Raw genomic sequence first — 17,394 nt, 5'->3', positions numbered from 1 at the left:
GTGTGAAAATCTTTTAGGTTAGTCAGACTTCCAAACATTTTGATGAGGCAATATATATGGAATAATGTGCCAAAACCAGACACAAGAGGGATATAAATTGCACAACGAAAGTACATGCTGATCATGAGAATACATTGCATTAGAGCTGAACTTTACAACAGAAGACTTACAACTGCCAGATGTAGAAACTGCTTTTCACTTCTAGACTGGGTACTCTTACACTTTCATATACACGAAATAGTTCTGAAACAGTATTTGCAAGCTAGTTCAGGTTCTAGAGGGAGCATAGGTGCAGTCACATAGCACTCCAACCAAGATATAAAACCCTAAAATAAACAATCCCACTTGAGAAGTTTAGAAGGACACACCCAACTAACAAAATCATCATTTGAATTATGAAAATTAAGTGAATAGGAACTTGTTGCTTGGAATTTTTATAATTCAGATTTGTCATCTCAAACCAAAATATTTTTCTCAATTATTCAGGGTTTACCTACATGCATATTATTGTGCGTAATAAAGACATGACCAAAGATGTAACATGTATGCTAGGAAATGCATGAACAGGAGATAATGAACGACCAAAAAGAGTTTTGGAGACAACAGGAATGTGTAGTGCACTTCTCATGTAACTATTTTATAGTGTCCTCTATTCTATTAAGCTTTCTGAAAAGGCAGACAATTATTAACTCTACAAATATGCTGTAATTGCTTTTGACGTGTGCTTCCTTAGCCATGGAAGAAGAAGGCAAGAAGAAATCAATGGGAAAAAATTGCTGGGAAGAGTGAAATTGCCTTAGGGATTTTGTTCTATGTAATACAACAGCATAGGAATTCTATTTATAAGGAAGACATGGTATTTATATCTATTGATTTTTCAGGGACCTCTTGCAGTCTGCAGCTTTAAAATTTCACCTGTCCTAGAAGGGAACACATCTTTAGCGAAATCTTGATGTTCTTCAATGGCATTATGCTTACAGAACAGTAAATAAGGTTTAAAAGAGGTGAAATAACCCCCAGTTTTGTGCTCCCTTTGCAAGGCTATAAAACTTCCTTTATCGTTGCACATTTAATACACTAAGGTTGAGTACTCACTTGGGGAGTTTCACATCAGGGGATCCAAATCAAGGGCCACAAAACCATCAATTATGACAGCTTGTTCCTAAGACCATTTAAATTGTCGCCCAGACCTTAGGATAGTTTAGAGTGGTCTCAGGACCTCCATGAATCTTCGGGAGTCAGGTCGCCTAGCAAGAGATTATCAAACAGAGGATCTCTGGAAATACATTCTTGTTCTTGCTTATATAGACTATGCTGGGAATGAGTAAACTCAAGGGGCAAAGACCAACAGAGGCTCTACCTCCACTATCCCTGATCTCCCATGTCACCCCATTCCAAGGGATAGGTCAACTGATATTGCATGCTGCAAAATGTCTATACTGTCATGGAGCAAGGGCTACGATGCAGTCATGCATTAGTCAGTTATCATCCCACTGGAAGATATTGACAGGGGATGTTTTGCAAGACAGATGAGCTGGATGTGTAGAAACCAAGGCATACTTTTTAATAAACAAGTAGTATAGTCCCTTTTGAAGATCTATTCTAACCTGCTTTTAACTTCAAACTTTTCTTTAATATGTAGGAAATAATATGCCAGTATAATATAAAGCAAGACAAAAATGTTTTATTCATAGAGCTTTTGTATGCCTTGATTACCACAGCTTCTCCTGTATGCAGGCCAGCTGGTACAATATGTACTGTCTTCTATGTTTTGTTGCTGTTTTCTCATATTAAATATGTCAAAATTTTATATCTGAGCAATAAAAGTTAGTAACACAGGTCTGATGCATAGTAATGAAGGTAGAACAACAGTGTATAATGGTCATATCTTGGTAAATCAATTAATATGTTTATGGCTAATGATAAAAAAAATGAAAGATTAGGCAAGAGTGAGGTCAGTCAGTGGTACCACAACATGGCTTTGGGTGAGGACTATCCATAATCATTAAAAAGATATCTGCATGCTACTTTTCAAGTCAAAATAAATCTCTCTTCTTATTCTATTTCTTTGCCTGAAAGCCTGAACAGATAGCAGTGCCTAACTGCAGAGGGTACATATGGGGATGCTTAAATTTAAACCTCTCTCCTCACCTTTTTGGTACAGTTCTGTCTAGATATTTACCAAGGCTGTTTCTGGTCCCCACATATCGCTGTTTCCAAATTTCCCGAGACAAAGCAAAATCCACCATCTTTAACCTTCCCAAAGGCCCTTTTAGCAAATTAAGAGCACTCTCTTGGAAACTCACATTAAGCTTTGACACCGGCGGCAATGACTTTGCAAAAAGAGATTGTAGTTCCTCATTTGACATACCAGAGAAAGAAACTGAGGAAGGAAAAATCTCTGTATCCTAGCCTGGCTCAGTTACCTGTTCATTTTTCAATGCTCTTTCAGATTTGGTTGGAGTCCTTACATGTTTGCGATTGCCTCACACAGTTTTCTCTCTGAATAATGGAATATTTATTTTGCTTCAGTCCCTTGTGGCCAGCTGTCATGGTTTAACCTCAGTTGGCAACTCAGCACCACGCAGCCGCTCACTCACTTCCCCCCACCACCCAGTGGGATGGGGGAGAAAATTGGGAAAAAGAAGCAAAACTCGTGGGTTGAGATAAGAACAGTTTAATAGAACAGAAAAGAAGAAACTAATAATGATAATGATAACACTAATAACATGAAAATAGTAATAATAAAGGGATTGGAATATACAAGTGATGCACAATGCAATTGCTCACCACCTGCCGATCGATGCCCAGTTAGTCCCTGAGCGGCGATCCCCCGCCCCCACTCCCCCCAGTTTATACACTAGATGGGACGTCCCATGGTATGGAATACCCCGTTGGCCACTTTGGGTCAGGTGCCCTGGCTGTGTCCTGTGCCAGCTTCCTGTGCCCCTCCAGCTTTCTCGCTGGCTGGGCATCAGAAGCTGGAAAATCCTTGACTTTAGACTAAACATTACTTAGCAACAACTGAAAACATCAGTGTTATCAACATTCTTCACATACTGAACTCAAAGCATAGCACCGTACCAGCTACTAGAAAGACAATTAACTCCATCTCAGCTGAAACCAGGATACCAGCTTATTCTCTATTTGGTTTCTCCTGCCACTCCTTTTCTAAAACAGCTGCCGAAAACCCTTTTCATTGACTGTCTTGACTTTCTCTTGAAAACCTACCCCTGCTCCCTCCCTTGATCCATCTCATTAGTTAATCAAAATCCTCATCTACTTGACAGTTGTTAGCTACCCTTATGCTGCAGTTCAGACCTGACAAATCAGTTCTGTGCAGTAGACAACTATTTCTCCACAAGGGCTTTTGGGTGAATAACAGACCGTTGATGTTAGATGTAACTTCTGCTGTTAGCAAGATGTTATCAACTCTGAACTTTACCCAAAGACAGAGGTTCAAATACCCCAAAAGAGACTCTACATACCTAAAGCATAGCTTAAAGGATGACACAGACATTCATAAAGAATCTCCAGATTCACGTTGCCTTCTTTATTTCTTTGCTTACCATCTTCAACAAGGAACGTGTCTCTAACCTAAACTGTACAGGTAAGTATTGCAAGGCATCTTTTGGTACCTTTATTTGGATGGACAAAAGGGATGTTCTTCATCTTGGGCCTTTCTTTGAGCTTGTAAATCATTGTGTACACTCGTGAGGGAACCCAGAACTCTGAAGTGGATGTTCCTGGATTCCATAAAGAAGAGTGGAAGGCCTTCACACTAAAAAAGGCCAGGTTTTGTCTGGGAAAAAACCCACCATAGTTTAACTTTCTGAATAGAAAACAATCAAAGTTACTACAGAAAACAGAGTAGAAATAAATGGCTTTCCTAACTGTCGTGGTGTCCTTGCAGGCAGATCCTTACCTTCAGCCAGCTTTCTCACAGGCATCTGACTTCAGTGCTAGGACCCCCACCACAGGAAATCTTCTGTGACAAGTCTTCCTTGAGCTTATCATTTGTCAGGGTGCAAAGAAAGATTCAAAGACATGCATTTTCACCCTGTTCTATTATAGATTCTGAGGAAGGGCCTTAATGTTACCAAAATCTGGCTTACAGACCAGCCTCTTGGTTCTCATTTCAGCCTCAGTGAAATGTAACCCCCGATGTTCAAGACGTCACATAATTCAAAACAAAGCGTGAGGTTAAACTCAAGGCTGCAGTTCTGGTCGCTAGCAAGCACAGCACAGAGTCCATAAAAGGAAACAGAGCAGTTTGCTAAACCAGGCAATACATAATCCTTTATGCTATCTACACTTTATTTACAGGGCATTTGCAGATTCAGAATGATGATGAATGAAGCTGCAAAACACAGTTTGATTTTCATCGCTTCAAGGCAGACAGCAGAGTAAAAATTATTTGTGATTTTATCTTTTTTAACCAATCCCTAATAGTTAATCCAGAGGCATTTCTTTTTGTTTACTCAGTCTTGTTTCTTATTACTTTCCCACCTTCTGCTTTATTTTATAGCCCTATGTCTGCTCAGCGAGTCTGGGGAGTACTCTGTTTTACATGCACCACTGCATGGACAGATAGGAAGTTTTACCAAGGTCGACAGATGCTAACCTACTCATAGAAGACAAGTTACTGTGACTTCCTAGTTCGGCAAACTATTATTCTTCTATGGTATCAGTTTGGGCAACATCAAAACTGCAATAAAAAGTGCATTTTCCACAAGAAAGACAACAGCAAGAGCATGACAATATTTTATAAATATAGATATTTTCTCTTCTCTCATAGCCTGCATTGAATGCAGTAATAATACTAACCACAGAAAGAGTCACTTAGTACAAACATCAGTTAGTCACTCTGATCTAACATTTAATAGGTTCTTTTATATATAGATTTCTCTCTACATATTTCCCCCAAAGCTTGATTCTTGTAAAGTATCTGTTTTTTTCTACTGCCAAAAAAATCACTGATCCATATGATCTGACCTCTTAGCAAAAACATTTTCAAGTGTCATCTGTTTTTGTTTTCCAGAAATCCACCATTAATTGTACATTCCCTCTGCTTAAAAGCAATTTTTATAGAAAACAAAAATATTTCTATATTTCTTTTAATCATGTATCTTAACATGCATAAGCAATGTCACTGCAGTATCACAGACTGGTCATTCTCTCTCTCTCCTTTTTCTATGATTTATAAAGAAAGTTGGTGTTAATATAATAATGAATGGTTTTCTCAAGATCCTGTTCGTTTTTGCTGAGTGCTGGGAGAAGAATGTCTAAGCACATTTGGATTGTCATTTGCATAGTTCAATTTCTTACGGTAACTACTCAGCAACTTCTTAAACCAAATAAAGCAAAGAATTCTGGAATGGACATAGTCTACAAGATGAAGTCATCATTCCTAAGCCAGTACTATATTTAAATTGTTTATTGAGCTACAGTACCCCACTCTGGTATGAAGGGCAATTCAGAGTCACTGATAGAAAAGGAAAAAGCATCTCCCCCCCCTTAGTCTAACGTCGTACAATATCAATTGTTTCCCACACCACTAGGAGGAAAATGTTTGTTCTTACCCCACAGCCCATTCCGTTGCCCGGTTCACATACAATTTTCCTCACTCCGGGTTCAGGAAGCAAACCCGCTCCACAGCCAGGAGTTGGGCACAGCACTCCTCCCATCTGCAGCACGCATTCCTCGGCCCCATAGCGCTGGTAACGGTTGTACTACAATACAACAGACTGGTGTTAAACTTCTAACAGCACACACAAAAAAACCCCCACAAACTCTGAGCTTGAATCTATCCCACATAATCAAGTAAACCATCCTAATGTCTCACATGCTAATTTCGGGTTATTTGTCAAAAGTCTAAAACTTTGCACTGTTGTTAAATGGGGTGTCACTCCGCTCCAACTCACATCATACGCATCGTTTTCTGACTTGCAGCTATCATTTTCACCACCAGAAAATTGTGTGGGTATTAAAATCAAGAAAACAGCAGACTCGTTCTATAAGTAACCTCAAGAACTCTTATATTGCTATAAAAATTATTGTAAACATCATAAATATAGTCCAACAACAGATACTGATAAATGCTGTACCCAGATTGGAAAGAAACTCACAAAAAACCTCAAGGATCTATAGCTAGAAGTACAGTATAATGTTTTAGAGCTAAAGGGTTCTAAAAATTGCCCAGCCAACTTTATTTTCAAAATAACTTTCATTAAACTGATTGGCAAAATAATTCTCTGATATACATTTATTTCAATGTTAGGTGTAGTTTTTTTCCAGGGTCTCCCAGGAAATTGTCTTCGTTTTTGCAGTTTTCATCTAGTTCCACCCTGATAGCCTAAAAGGCTATGGAAGTGCCTCCATTTTAATGATGGAGACACTGACACACAGCAATATTAAATAACACGCTCAGCGTATCCTCACTGACAAAAATGCCCACTCTAAAATGACTGATGCCATTGTAATAACTTTCCCTGGTCTAACTTACCCTGCTTTCAGCCAGAGATAAGCTGAGCAAGTACAAATCATGCTGCGTACATGTAAATCACATCCACTCGAGGGTTCTGTGTTGGTGCAGTTCCACACTAGTGGCTATATAACCATTGTAAACCAGGCTTCAGATTTGCCTATAAATCTGGTCTACTGTGGAGTGAAATAAATGAAAGCATTTGGTCCTAACAGCCCCAAAGAAAACAGGAAAATCCAAAAGGCCAAAGAGGAAGGGAGTAGTATGAATTTTCTCTGCGAGCAGAATGGCTTTATGGTGTGCTAAAGGAACAAAACAGAGCTTTATGTTACAGCACTCACAACAGTATTTAGTGCTTCATAAACTTTTATCCCATAACTGCTCATGAAAATCTTGTTCCCTTTTTTTGGGGGTAACAAACAAAAAATTCTTTCTCCAATCCGCACCCCTCTCCAAAGAAATCCCACAAGGAAAACTGAAGCATTAGGACAAAAACCTCATAAACAAAGTATACAAAGAATTTTAAATTACAAAGACAGGGGCTCCACTGCATATTATCTGGGTATGTTTAAGAAGATTCTTCTGCAAATGTTGCCATAACATGTCTTGTTACACTGGCTTTTTAAAAACAGTATGTGACTTCTTAAAACACTATAATATATAAACACAAAAGTGTTGCATCATAGAAAAAAAATTACTAAACTGAAACTATCCACTTTTTTCAATTAACAAAAAAATCCAAACAAACTTCCTCACAAAAGAAAAGCAAAATCTAAAAGGAGAGAAAGCCTTCAAAATATCACTTAGTGTATGAACAACAGCCAGAAATCCTGAATTAAGGATCTTGGATCTGGAAAATAACAGTATTTTGAGAAATGTAGAAGACATGTCTGCAAAATCTCCTCGAGTGCGAGGGCTCAACAAGTCAACTGGTGTTTTTCTATGTTATTATTATGCTCGAACCTAGAATAATGGCATAAATATTCAATGTTGGACTATCAATTTTCTGTAAAGTTTGTGATCCTTGCACTAAATACATGCTGAGTGCTCTGAATCGTTCTACTGGCCTTGAACAGAAATGTGGGTAACCACAGCTGCAAAACTCTCTGCTGACCTAATTTTTCTTCAGGGCAGAGTCTGGACCTGAAGGTGAGGATGGTGATTGTCTTACCCCATTAAAAGGGAACATTGTGCTGGATGTGGGATTGTTAGCAGCTTCTCATTACAGAGGCAAACACCAGTGACACTGTAGCTGAGATTCTGTCAGCATTTCCATTATAAATTCTCAGCTGAAAAAAAGGATATGCTTTCCAGTCATTAGCTTAGCATAAAAGGGCATGGAAAGATTCCTCATGTCTCCTCTCCTTTTTTTTATTTGATACACAAAAATGAAAGATAGGTAAGATAGGAATCAACCTGTCTTGTTACAGAAAGTTACAGAAAGGAAATGTCCAGTCCACCTACTGGCAAGGTGGACAAAGCCGTATTCTGTCCAACAAATTTGACATTTTATACCGGTTCAGCACAGGACTCATGCCAAATCAGTATAGCACTCTCATCAGTGATTTTCACACTATAAAAGCCAAAAAAATGATCAATTTGAAGACAGGAAAGATCCTACTAAATGCATTTGCACATCTTGACATCTAGTTACCAGCCTGTTTTCTACCTTCGAAGTCCAGATATATTTATAAGATGTCATTTTCCAATTTCTTTTTCCTTGTACCTGTACACTAGCTCACTTAAAACCCAACAACCAACTAAAACATGTAGTAGCAGAACATCTACATGTTTGCTGCCATAACAGAATCATACATAACATACGCAGATTTATATCCTATATTCAGCGACCTGAAACAAAACGTCTCACTTTACATTAAGGGTGCATTTATAAAAGGCTTCTAAAGAACCAAAACACTTAGTCATGAATTATTAATTAACTATTTGCATATGGTGACAAATTATGTCTATTAGAGACATTTTCTCCTATATAATGCAGCCATACATATCACACAGGACTGATGCAATCAACATGCTTAAAGCAAGTCAATTTTCAAAAGCCCTTAAATGTCTTTGGAGCCCATGATGTATTTTTGATCATGTCTGGATGAGATATTTAAGGATATTCCAGCAGATAACCACCACTGGTTTACTTTGCCTCTTATTCTTAACTGGAGATTTAAAGTAGGATTCATTTAATTTAGTCTGGATTTCCACAGTGATGATGCTTATAGTTGCACTGGTTGCTTAGGCTCCTTTTATAATTAACAGGAGAGAGAGGATGCAATTCATCTTTTCTTTTTTAGTTTTGTACATTAGCATGAGAAGAACTGAGCCCTAGAGTACCCTGTACTATTATCTATGAAGAGACATCAGACAATTTGCTAGATATTGACACCTGAAATTATGTGAGTCCCACAACAGGTGCTTCAGTTCCAATAATTCTGATCCTAAGTCACCTGGCCTAAGTTTTTTTTCAAATCAAGGTTTAGGTACCTAAACAGCTTAGACTATGAAACACCTCACACAATTTTAGCTCTTCAAAAATTAAACATCTAACCTAAACAACTCATACAGGTTCCAAATATATTGAATGAGAAGAAACAAGATCCCAAGCAGGGAATTTATCCTGACCTACATGTGATGTCTATGATAGATGGGACGAATCACCCTGTGGAAGTGCTGTAGCTGAAGCTGAGACAACTAACTTAGGCTAGATATCTAATACATAAAGAGTTGTCATTAAAAGATGAATCTAGCTCTTCCATACATTCAAAATGTTTCACAATATCTATTACTCAATTATTATCAATGTACCTCCTATTTAGAGATGCACTCATCATATGTAAAAGGGTTCTGTGTGCACAAGTAGGAAAAATATCTCCAATTATTTTTAGGAAAAAGCCCTTACAAAGTTTAATATATGGGAAACTTGACTGAACTGGCATTCATGGCACCTGATTTCAATTCCTGGCAGTAGCACAGCCTTCCTGTGGTTTTCACGTAAGTCACTTAATCTATGCTTCTCATCAGTTCCCCATTTGTAAAGAGGGAGAATGATACTTGCTGATTTCACTGTAGTGTTAAGAGGCAAAATCCATTAATAGTCATGAGGACATCAAATACTATGGTAATGAGGTGCATAAAATTACACAGAAATCATTGGCTGTCTACTGCTGCTAGAAATCAGCTTTTGAGCAAAGCATGTCAGGCATTTATATGCTACTGTAATACGGGCCTCAGAAATAGAGGTAGGTAAATAGTTGCTGGATTCACCATAGAACCATATATTTCAATGCTTATTTGGAAAGAAAGGGTCTTTAAAAATATGATTTACTCCAAATCACTGGTGCTAAAACAGCTAAAGGTATATGAATAAGGTAGTCACAAAACATGCTAATTTTTTTGTCTCTGAAAACTGCATCCTGTTGTGAACTTTCCCCTCACTGTGTGAATTGTTCCAATTGACCCAAATCTATAGTTTTCATGGAATAAAATGTTGAGTGGAAAAAATTCCCAGCTCTACTTATGATATTTCAACCATATCATGAAGTTTGTTCATGCAATCTTTGCTCAAAAAGAGTTGTCAGGGCCTTTAGAAATATTTTTATAAATGATTATAAATTATAGTATGACATAGACACGGAAGCTGGATAATTGTAACCATTTATTCCGTGCTCCCCACTTTCCAGATTGGGATGGTTTTCCTTGGGTCTTAGAACGGTGCCAGGTTTTCAACCAGTGGAAGTTCAATCATCTGATGTTATAAATAAAGGGTAATATGAATGAAATCATTGGGCTGACACAGGAATAAAACAGGTTTAACTATGGATTGCAGTCTTTTCAGTTACATTGAGATTCAGATACTAAGACAAAACTGAAATGCACCTGGATGCAAAAAACTCTTGCAAAATATACTTTGTGAACACAGTGATTCCTTGACGTGTTTTTTAATTTGCAAGTTATGCTTCAATATTATAGAATCATAGAATGGTTTGGGTTGGAAGGGACCTTAAAAAATCATCTATTCCAATGTCCCCTGCCACAGCACATGTGCCTAATGCTATTTTAATTTTGCTTTTACACTTTGGGCACAGTTTTCTTTATTTTCCCTTTTTTCCTCACACCTAAAAGCATCTGCTCAGTAGTAGCCTCGCAGGGAACTTTGGACAAAAGTTTAGCAGTAGATGTAAAGCCAAAATTTCTAATCTCTGAAAGGTAATTCAATTACTTGTTTCTTTTAACTGCATGTAACGGTCTCAGAGGAAAGAAAATCTACTTTCTGGAGTCAGATTGTTTTTACCGCTCCTATAAATCAAATAACCATCTGTGTGTTTCAAAATTAGATTGTGGAGGCTGTTAGTCCATAATGTAGACTAAGCACTTTATTTATACGTATTATACACATACAAAAAAAAAAAAAAAAGAATTAGTTCCATAATTTAATTAGGCAACTTCAAGTACAAACCTCTTAGCACTCATTGGACTAGTAAAAATACTTACAAAAGTGTCATCTAAAGTATAGATTAAAAAAAGATGGACTGACATGGCTCTCCATGGTGCACCCTTACTTTATTTTTCTTGAGTTACTGGGCTCCTCTGCTGGCCAGTGGTAGGAGAGGAAGAGCAAGTTCAGAGCATCAGCTCCTTCTTGTTCCCACAGGAGCATCACAAAGGAGGCCAGAAAGAGAACCACCTTCTAGAGGGCTGGAATTTGCCTGACTTTGGAGAGTCATGGAAAATTGGGTAAGGCAGTCTCAAGAAAATATTTAGATAAGAAACCCCTGACTGGACCAATGCAACACAATTCATGGATGAAATTAAACTGGAGAGGGGGAAAGAAAGGAAAGACTGCAGTTTGCAGAATGATATGAAAGAAAGCACAAGGTGAGGAATATGAAAATAGAAAATAAAGAATACTGAGAAGAGAGGACACTGGAGCAGGTTTGTATTGGAAATCAAACTGAATATATGAGAGGCAATAGGATGCAATGAAGAAAGTGTACTAAGCACAGTGTATGGCTTGGCACTGTATTTACAAACTCTTGGAAGTTTGTGATCTTCCAGCAGGTATTTGTGGGATCAGCCTGAATAGACTGAATGCTGGAGATAAACATCCAGTTCCTTCCGACCCTTGTGGAGCTCGAATCCACATTCATTTCTCCCCTGCAAGTAACAACCACCAAGGCTGTAACTGATGCAAGGAAACCTTTTCAGTTGATGCTGTTGCAAACTGTGCAACTGAGATTCACTGAAGTAGATACCGGCTCCCAGGAATTCCAATTATCAGGTCATGAGAATGAATACATACATATTCCATGAAAGCAGATCAAAGTCATCCAAGGGATGGAAGAAGTCCCATCTTCTACATCCACCTGAGACTCTGAACACTGGGGTTCAAATCTTCTCTCTGAATTTAATAAAAGCTGGACGGAAGAGAATTCCTCTATTTTAAGGAGCACTCAAGTTTTTCATTGATAGTTGTTACAGACAAGTAAACAAATGGAAATTTGGGTCCTACACAAAATGACATATTTTTTGGTTTTGACAGGAAAAAAAAATACTTTAAATTAGGTTTGATCACAAGTACATTCTCCTTTCTTTCTCCCCATTTTTTATTTCAGCTCTTGAACCAAAAATAAATTACTTTTACTTGTCTAGTGCACAGACAACAAGTTAAAAAAGAAGTAAGAAAGTAGAGATGCCCTGTCTATGACAAGAACTCAGAATAAAGTTCTGATAATCTGGGAGAGACAAAGCTGAGGAACTCACATGGATTTCAATTACCTCTGAAGTGAGGGAAGAAGGTGGTTAGGAGACATTCAAAGCAGATATAGCGCTGGAAGAAAAGAGATGCACATCACTGATCATATAAAATTGCAAGACTGTAAAGTTTGTTGGGTAGTTCCAGCTATAAAAAAAAGGTGGTGTAAAGAGGATCAGGAGTTAAATGCAGTAGCTCAATTTTAGAGAGAGAGTGATGGCATGGTGATGACAAATCCAAAAGGTGAGCCAAATGAGATGGACAGAAATCAGATATTAAACAGAAAAATGGAAGAAACCGAGAGATGCGTGTAGGTATCACTCACATTGGGCAGCAGCTGAAGCCAGGAGGCTGGGTAGGAAATCACAGAGCTGTAAGGAAGTATACTTGTAAAGATATATATTTGAGAATACTAACAAAATAGCTTTGGTTTAGTAATTATGAACTGGAGAAATTATTCAGTGAAAATTTATTCTTTTTTTTTTAACTGCATGTGAATTATCAAGAGGTAACTTGCATTTTTTCCAAGTGTAGTTATCAAAAAATCTTGACCCACAAATACTTCAGAAGCACTTTGTTGATCATATTTGACAGTTTCCTGCACTAAACTCAGCTGATTAATTAGAATTGTCACATGACATTACTTTTGCCTGAATGGGTAAATACATATCAATTAGTTTAAGACTGACTTTACATTAATATTCTGTAGCATATACTTGAAAAAAAATTCCTCTAGCAGGTATTGCAAGCAAAAAAAAAAAAAAAATCAAAAGGACGTTTCCCTTGCCACACACATATATTGTATACAAATTCCTTTAAAACCTCAATTAATGTTAAATGATTTCTGTCCACAATGTTTTTTTAATCCTAGATTTCCATATCTCCTAAAGTTACAGCTCACAGTAAAACCTAGCACAGGCCCACACCACCGTTGAACAGCATGGGGATGTGCATCTGCAGATTTTCAAAACGGGATATTCCTTTGCATGAGTTTTCCCCAACTAGCAAGGAAATGTGTGTGTGTGGGGGGGGGCGGGTGCGGAGAAGAGGAGTGCCCCCATTCAGGCTTGCTCAGATTCCAGGGATGTAAACGCCCACAACATTTCTAAAGAAAAAGTGAGCAGTGATATGAGTTGCAGTAGCAGCTGATAGGAGAGATCTGTTAAAATTGATCATTACCCTGTCAAAATATCAAGAAACTGGCCAATACATTCTGCAAAGTTGTCAGAGCAGATGATATAGCAGAGAAGCACAGCTATACATTACTTAGCAGCTTCTTTCCCTGCCACTAGCGTGTCATCTGCTTCTTCTGTGCTGTGACCTGTTGGGGGCACTCAGGTATAGCAGCAGTTTGCTTGCTCTTGAGTTATTTGTTTTCCCTTCCAGCCTTCAGATGTAGCTGCTATTTTATTCATGAATCACAATATTCCATTTAAACAATTAAACAGGACTTTTTTTATCACTTTGGGGAGAAGAGGGAACTTTCTCAGAGAGTCATTAGGGAGACTCCATAACAGTTCACTGCAAGTCATCTTGCTATGTTGGTGTATTGTAGTGTTTAGGTCTGAATTGAAGTGTTCTCTCTGCTGTCTCTGGCACTGGCTTGTTGAATTACCTGCCTTCCACTGCATTTGGACAGAGCCCATATTTAGTGCATCTTTAACATATTTTTGTAAGCAGCTTGCACTATCACCACTTGTAGAACCATTTGCATTTACTTGCAGAGACAGCCAGCCTGACAGGGTAAATGACTACTGCAGGAGAGTAACTTTCTTATACTGTGCTATTTTTCAATAGCTCCCCAGTTAATAAATCTTTCATCCCAATCCTGAGTGTATCTCAGGTACCTAGGAAGTGAAGCACTTAGCCAGCAGGTTGGACTGCATCCGTTATGCTAGGGGAAAAGGATGGATTATGAACAGTGGGATCAAATTGCAAGAAAAAGCTCAAGAGAGCTAAGGACAGTTAGAAAGCTTCAGGTTTTACCCTTCCTGGGGCTGCGTGTCCAGAAGACTCTCTTTGCCTTGTACAGACCTTTGTGGACTGGGAGAATCTGTGAAAAGGAGGTCTAAAACAAACCAGCCAAAGCTACTTTTGGAGACATTTCTAGGTCAGATTCTCTGGCACCTTCTCAAAGTGTCAAGTATCAAGTGGGGTAGCAATCTGTTGCTAAATCTACTGTGTTGCATATTAAGCCAATTACTCTGGATGCTGGTTTTATATGGTAAGTTAGGTATTCACGATGCCTATCATGTACCAGGGAAGCTTGTACTCTTCTATTTCAACACACAGACTATGATTACCTCTTTCCATAAAGACTAAAACCAATTCCCTCTTTAAAAACTATCTTGTTGCCACCAGCTAAACCTTAAAAGATAGACTTTCCAGCTAGAATGAATTTCCCATCATGTGCATTCCCGAGGGCATAAAAGACATGGGAGTTTTACATGTCCAGGAGACTACCGAGAAGTTTGACTATTTGGACAACTGTTTTATTATTACAGAACTCCTTTTAGGAAATAGTGGATTAATCAGCAACTTTTCACGCTTCAAGTTAAAATACAGAGCCTTTTGTTCTCAGCATTAGTTTTCCTTCAATGCTTACATTTAGATAAAGAAACATTTTATTTGGATAGACAGATAGACAGGCAGACACATGTTTTCAAGGGGTTTGATCCTGCAAGCCACTCAAAACCTTTGTCTCTTAATGACAGCAACAAAAATTATATATGGTCAGTATTTACAGGAAACAAATACTCGATGAACAAAAGGTAGAGACCAGGGTTTTGTATTAGGAACAGTTGCTTGATTTTAATTTGACTGAAATTTGGTTGATAAAGGTAAGAGAGTTGACGAAGCAGACTTCTCTAAGGCATCTGTCTTGCTACTGCCTGGCCTTTTGATTAAGTATCTTGAGTGATACAAAATTAACATGCCATATATAAGAGGATGAAAACTTAGCTTAGACATCTGGCATGTCTAAAATATAATGGTAAATAGGAAATAGTTATTAAGCAGGTGTGTTTCCAAAAAGGTCCTGAAGGTATTGATTCTTGGCCTTATGCCACCTAAAATTTTTATCAATAACTTGGAAGAAAACCAAGAACATAGAACATCGGTGATAAAGCTTGTAACAATTTGAGAAGAGGAAGAAATGAACATGTAACATGGATGGTTAAGTTCATGCTACAGGTGCATCTGAACTGTTGGTAAACTGGGTTTAAGCAAACAACTTACTTTTCAGCGCAGTCACATGTGAAGTCAATTTTCTAGGAACAAAATATTACCCACAACTGCAGAATGGAATTTCTGTCTGGGAAGCAGTGTGATGGATCATGAGCTGAATCTGAGCTGTGTCCATCCACCTCCAAAAGCACTAAGGCACTTCTTAGGTGAATAAATAGAAATCTCTGGAACGACAATTATATTTCTTATTGGGCAGCCACTGGTTTAACTGGAACCCACAAGTTCCAGTGGGAATGCCCACTTCAAACTGAAAGGTTCTTTCGTTCTGTCTGAGACATATTTAGCTGCCTGCCTGACAAACAGACTCCCTTTTGGTGTATAAACAATTTTTTTAGTCCTGTTTCAGAGGTATGGTGGCTTTTTCTGAGTTGCATTCATAGGTTGAAGTAATTTTTTATGATGATGATCACCTATTGCCTTGTGACAGGACAAAGGGAATTGGAAATGTAAAGGATCTGGGCACTGAGGAATGGGAGATACACAATGTGGGGAGCATACTGGTGCTGGTAGAGTGGTGGAAAGAAAAGAGGCTGCGATTTTTTTTTCTTTCACTACTGACAGGTATAATAGGATCTAATGTCTGCAAGTGATTTGTAAACAAAGAATGGATGTTTTTCTAGGCAATATATTCCAGTTTAAACAAGAATTAATCCAAGAAAGTCATGTTATGTGTATTCTAAAGGAGATCAGAACAGATTATCACAATATTCCATTCTGCTTTTATAATTTGGCCTTGAATACATAAGCATTTTAAAAATAAGTCAAGATTGGACATGAAGCAGTAACAGGCCCCTATTATTCTTTGACTGTTGCTTGGAGTGGAAGAAAATATATGTTGGTTGATAATACTGAAATTGTAAGCAGTCTGAATAAAACTGTTATAATTAGTTATGATTTTTTTTCTATCTAGTATGCATGATAACAGAAAAAGACACACTTTAGATCTTTTTAAAAAGCAACTATATAACTAAATAAATACAAGAAATAATTAGATAGCCATGTGAATAAGGACTTGGTCTGAAATTCCTTTCTTCAATTAGATGTATTTAATTTTTTTTACCTTGGTTTTGCACCAATTTCTCCCTGTCGAAGAGTGTGCTAACTTCAAGCAAGAGATACTGTGGTCATCAGTAGATTCATGATAATAATGCTTTTGTAGGGACAGAATATACTTGCAATATTCTTTGTACTTGTATGGGCTTATGGAATAATTCAAGCCTCATGGCAATATTCACTACTTGCAAAGACGTTAATTAAGACTGTAATGATAACCACTGTATCCAAATAACCTGTTAATGTAGCCAGTTTCAGAGAAAGGCAAATGTTTATAGGTCAGACCCATTCCGCAAAACAACTTTCCATCTGTGTAGTTTTATGCTCCTAATGCATGATGACAAAAATTTCTCATCTGTTTAGGTGTATTCAATACAAAGAGGAGCAATTTCATTATGAAAGTTTGAAAGAATACCAAAAATATTCCAAGTGACAAAAATACTGTATTTATTTGATTAGCGAGGCTTTCCTCATCAAACTCCTTGTACTCTCTTCAAGACTTCTCTTATTATTGGACAGAAATTAATTATCTTTTCTTTTGTGGTTCCTCACGGTTTACATCATCCCACTTCTGAAGTCTGTACATGATCATATAATTTAATACTCTCTTAGTGCAAAGGATAGGTGAGTGGAACAGGGAAAGAAAATATTAAGATTATATAAACAATCTTAAATCTGACATTTCCTAATGTCTGAATTTTCATAGGCACTCTTAACTCTTTTGGCCTTCATTTTCATGTCTACCACCTCCTTTTCTAAAAAGCAAACAGAAAAAAAAAAGAAAGTCCATCAATTAAATTCTATTGCTCTGTCAGTGGTCATTAGCAAGGCTGAGGTCTACAGCTCC

The 17,394-nt window shown here is 37.7% G+C and overlaps 1 protein-coding gene across 1 annotated transcript in view; it reads right to left on the bottom strand.

The window, feature by feature from the left end:
• Positions 1–17,394, bottom strand: part of PRKN (parkin RBR E3 ubiquitin protein ligase) — an 800,965-nt gene that overhangs the window by 110,554 nt on the left and 673,017 nt on the right. Inside the window, exon 9 of the mRNA XM_030022007.1 lies at positions 5,583–5,732. Coding sequence (XP_029877867.1) covers positions 5,583–5,732 — 150 coding nt within the window. The remainder of the gene's footprint in view (positions 1–5,582; positions 5,733–17,394) is intronic.

This window comes from Aquila chrysaetos, chromosome 8 (genome assembly GCF_900496995.4).
Source record: "Aquila chrysaetos chrysaetos chromosome 8, bAquChr1.4, whole genome shotgun sequence".
Lineage (NCBI taxonomy): Eukaryota > Metazoa > Chordata > Aves > Accipitriformes > Accipitridae > Aquila > Aquila chrysaetos.
This window is presented reverse-complemented; position numbering and strand designations above follow the sequence as displayed.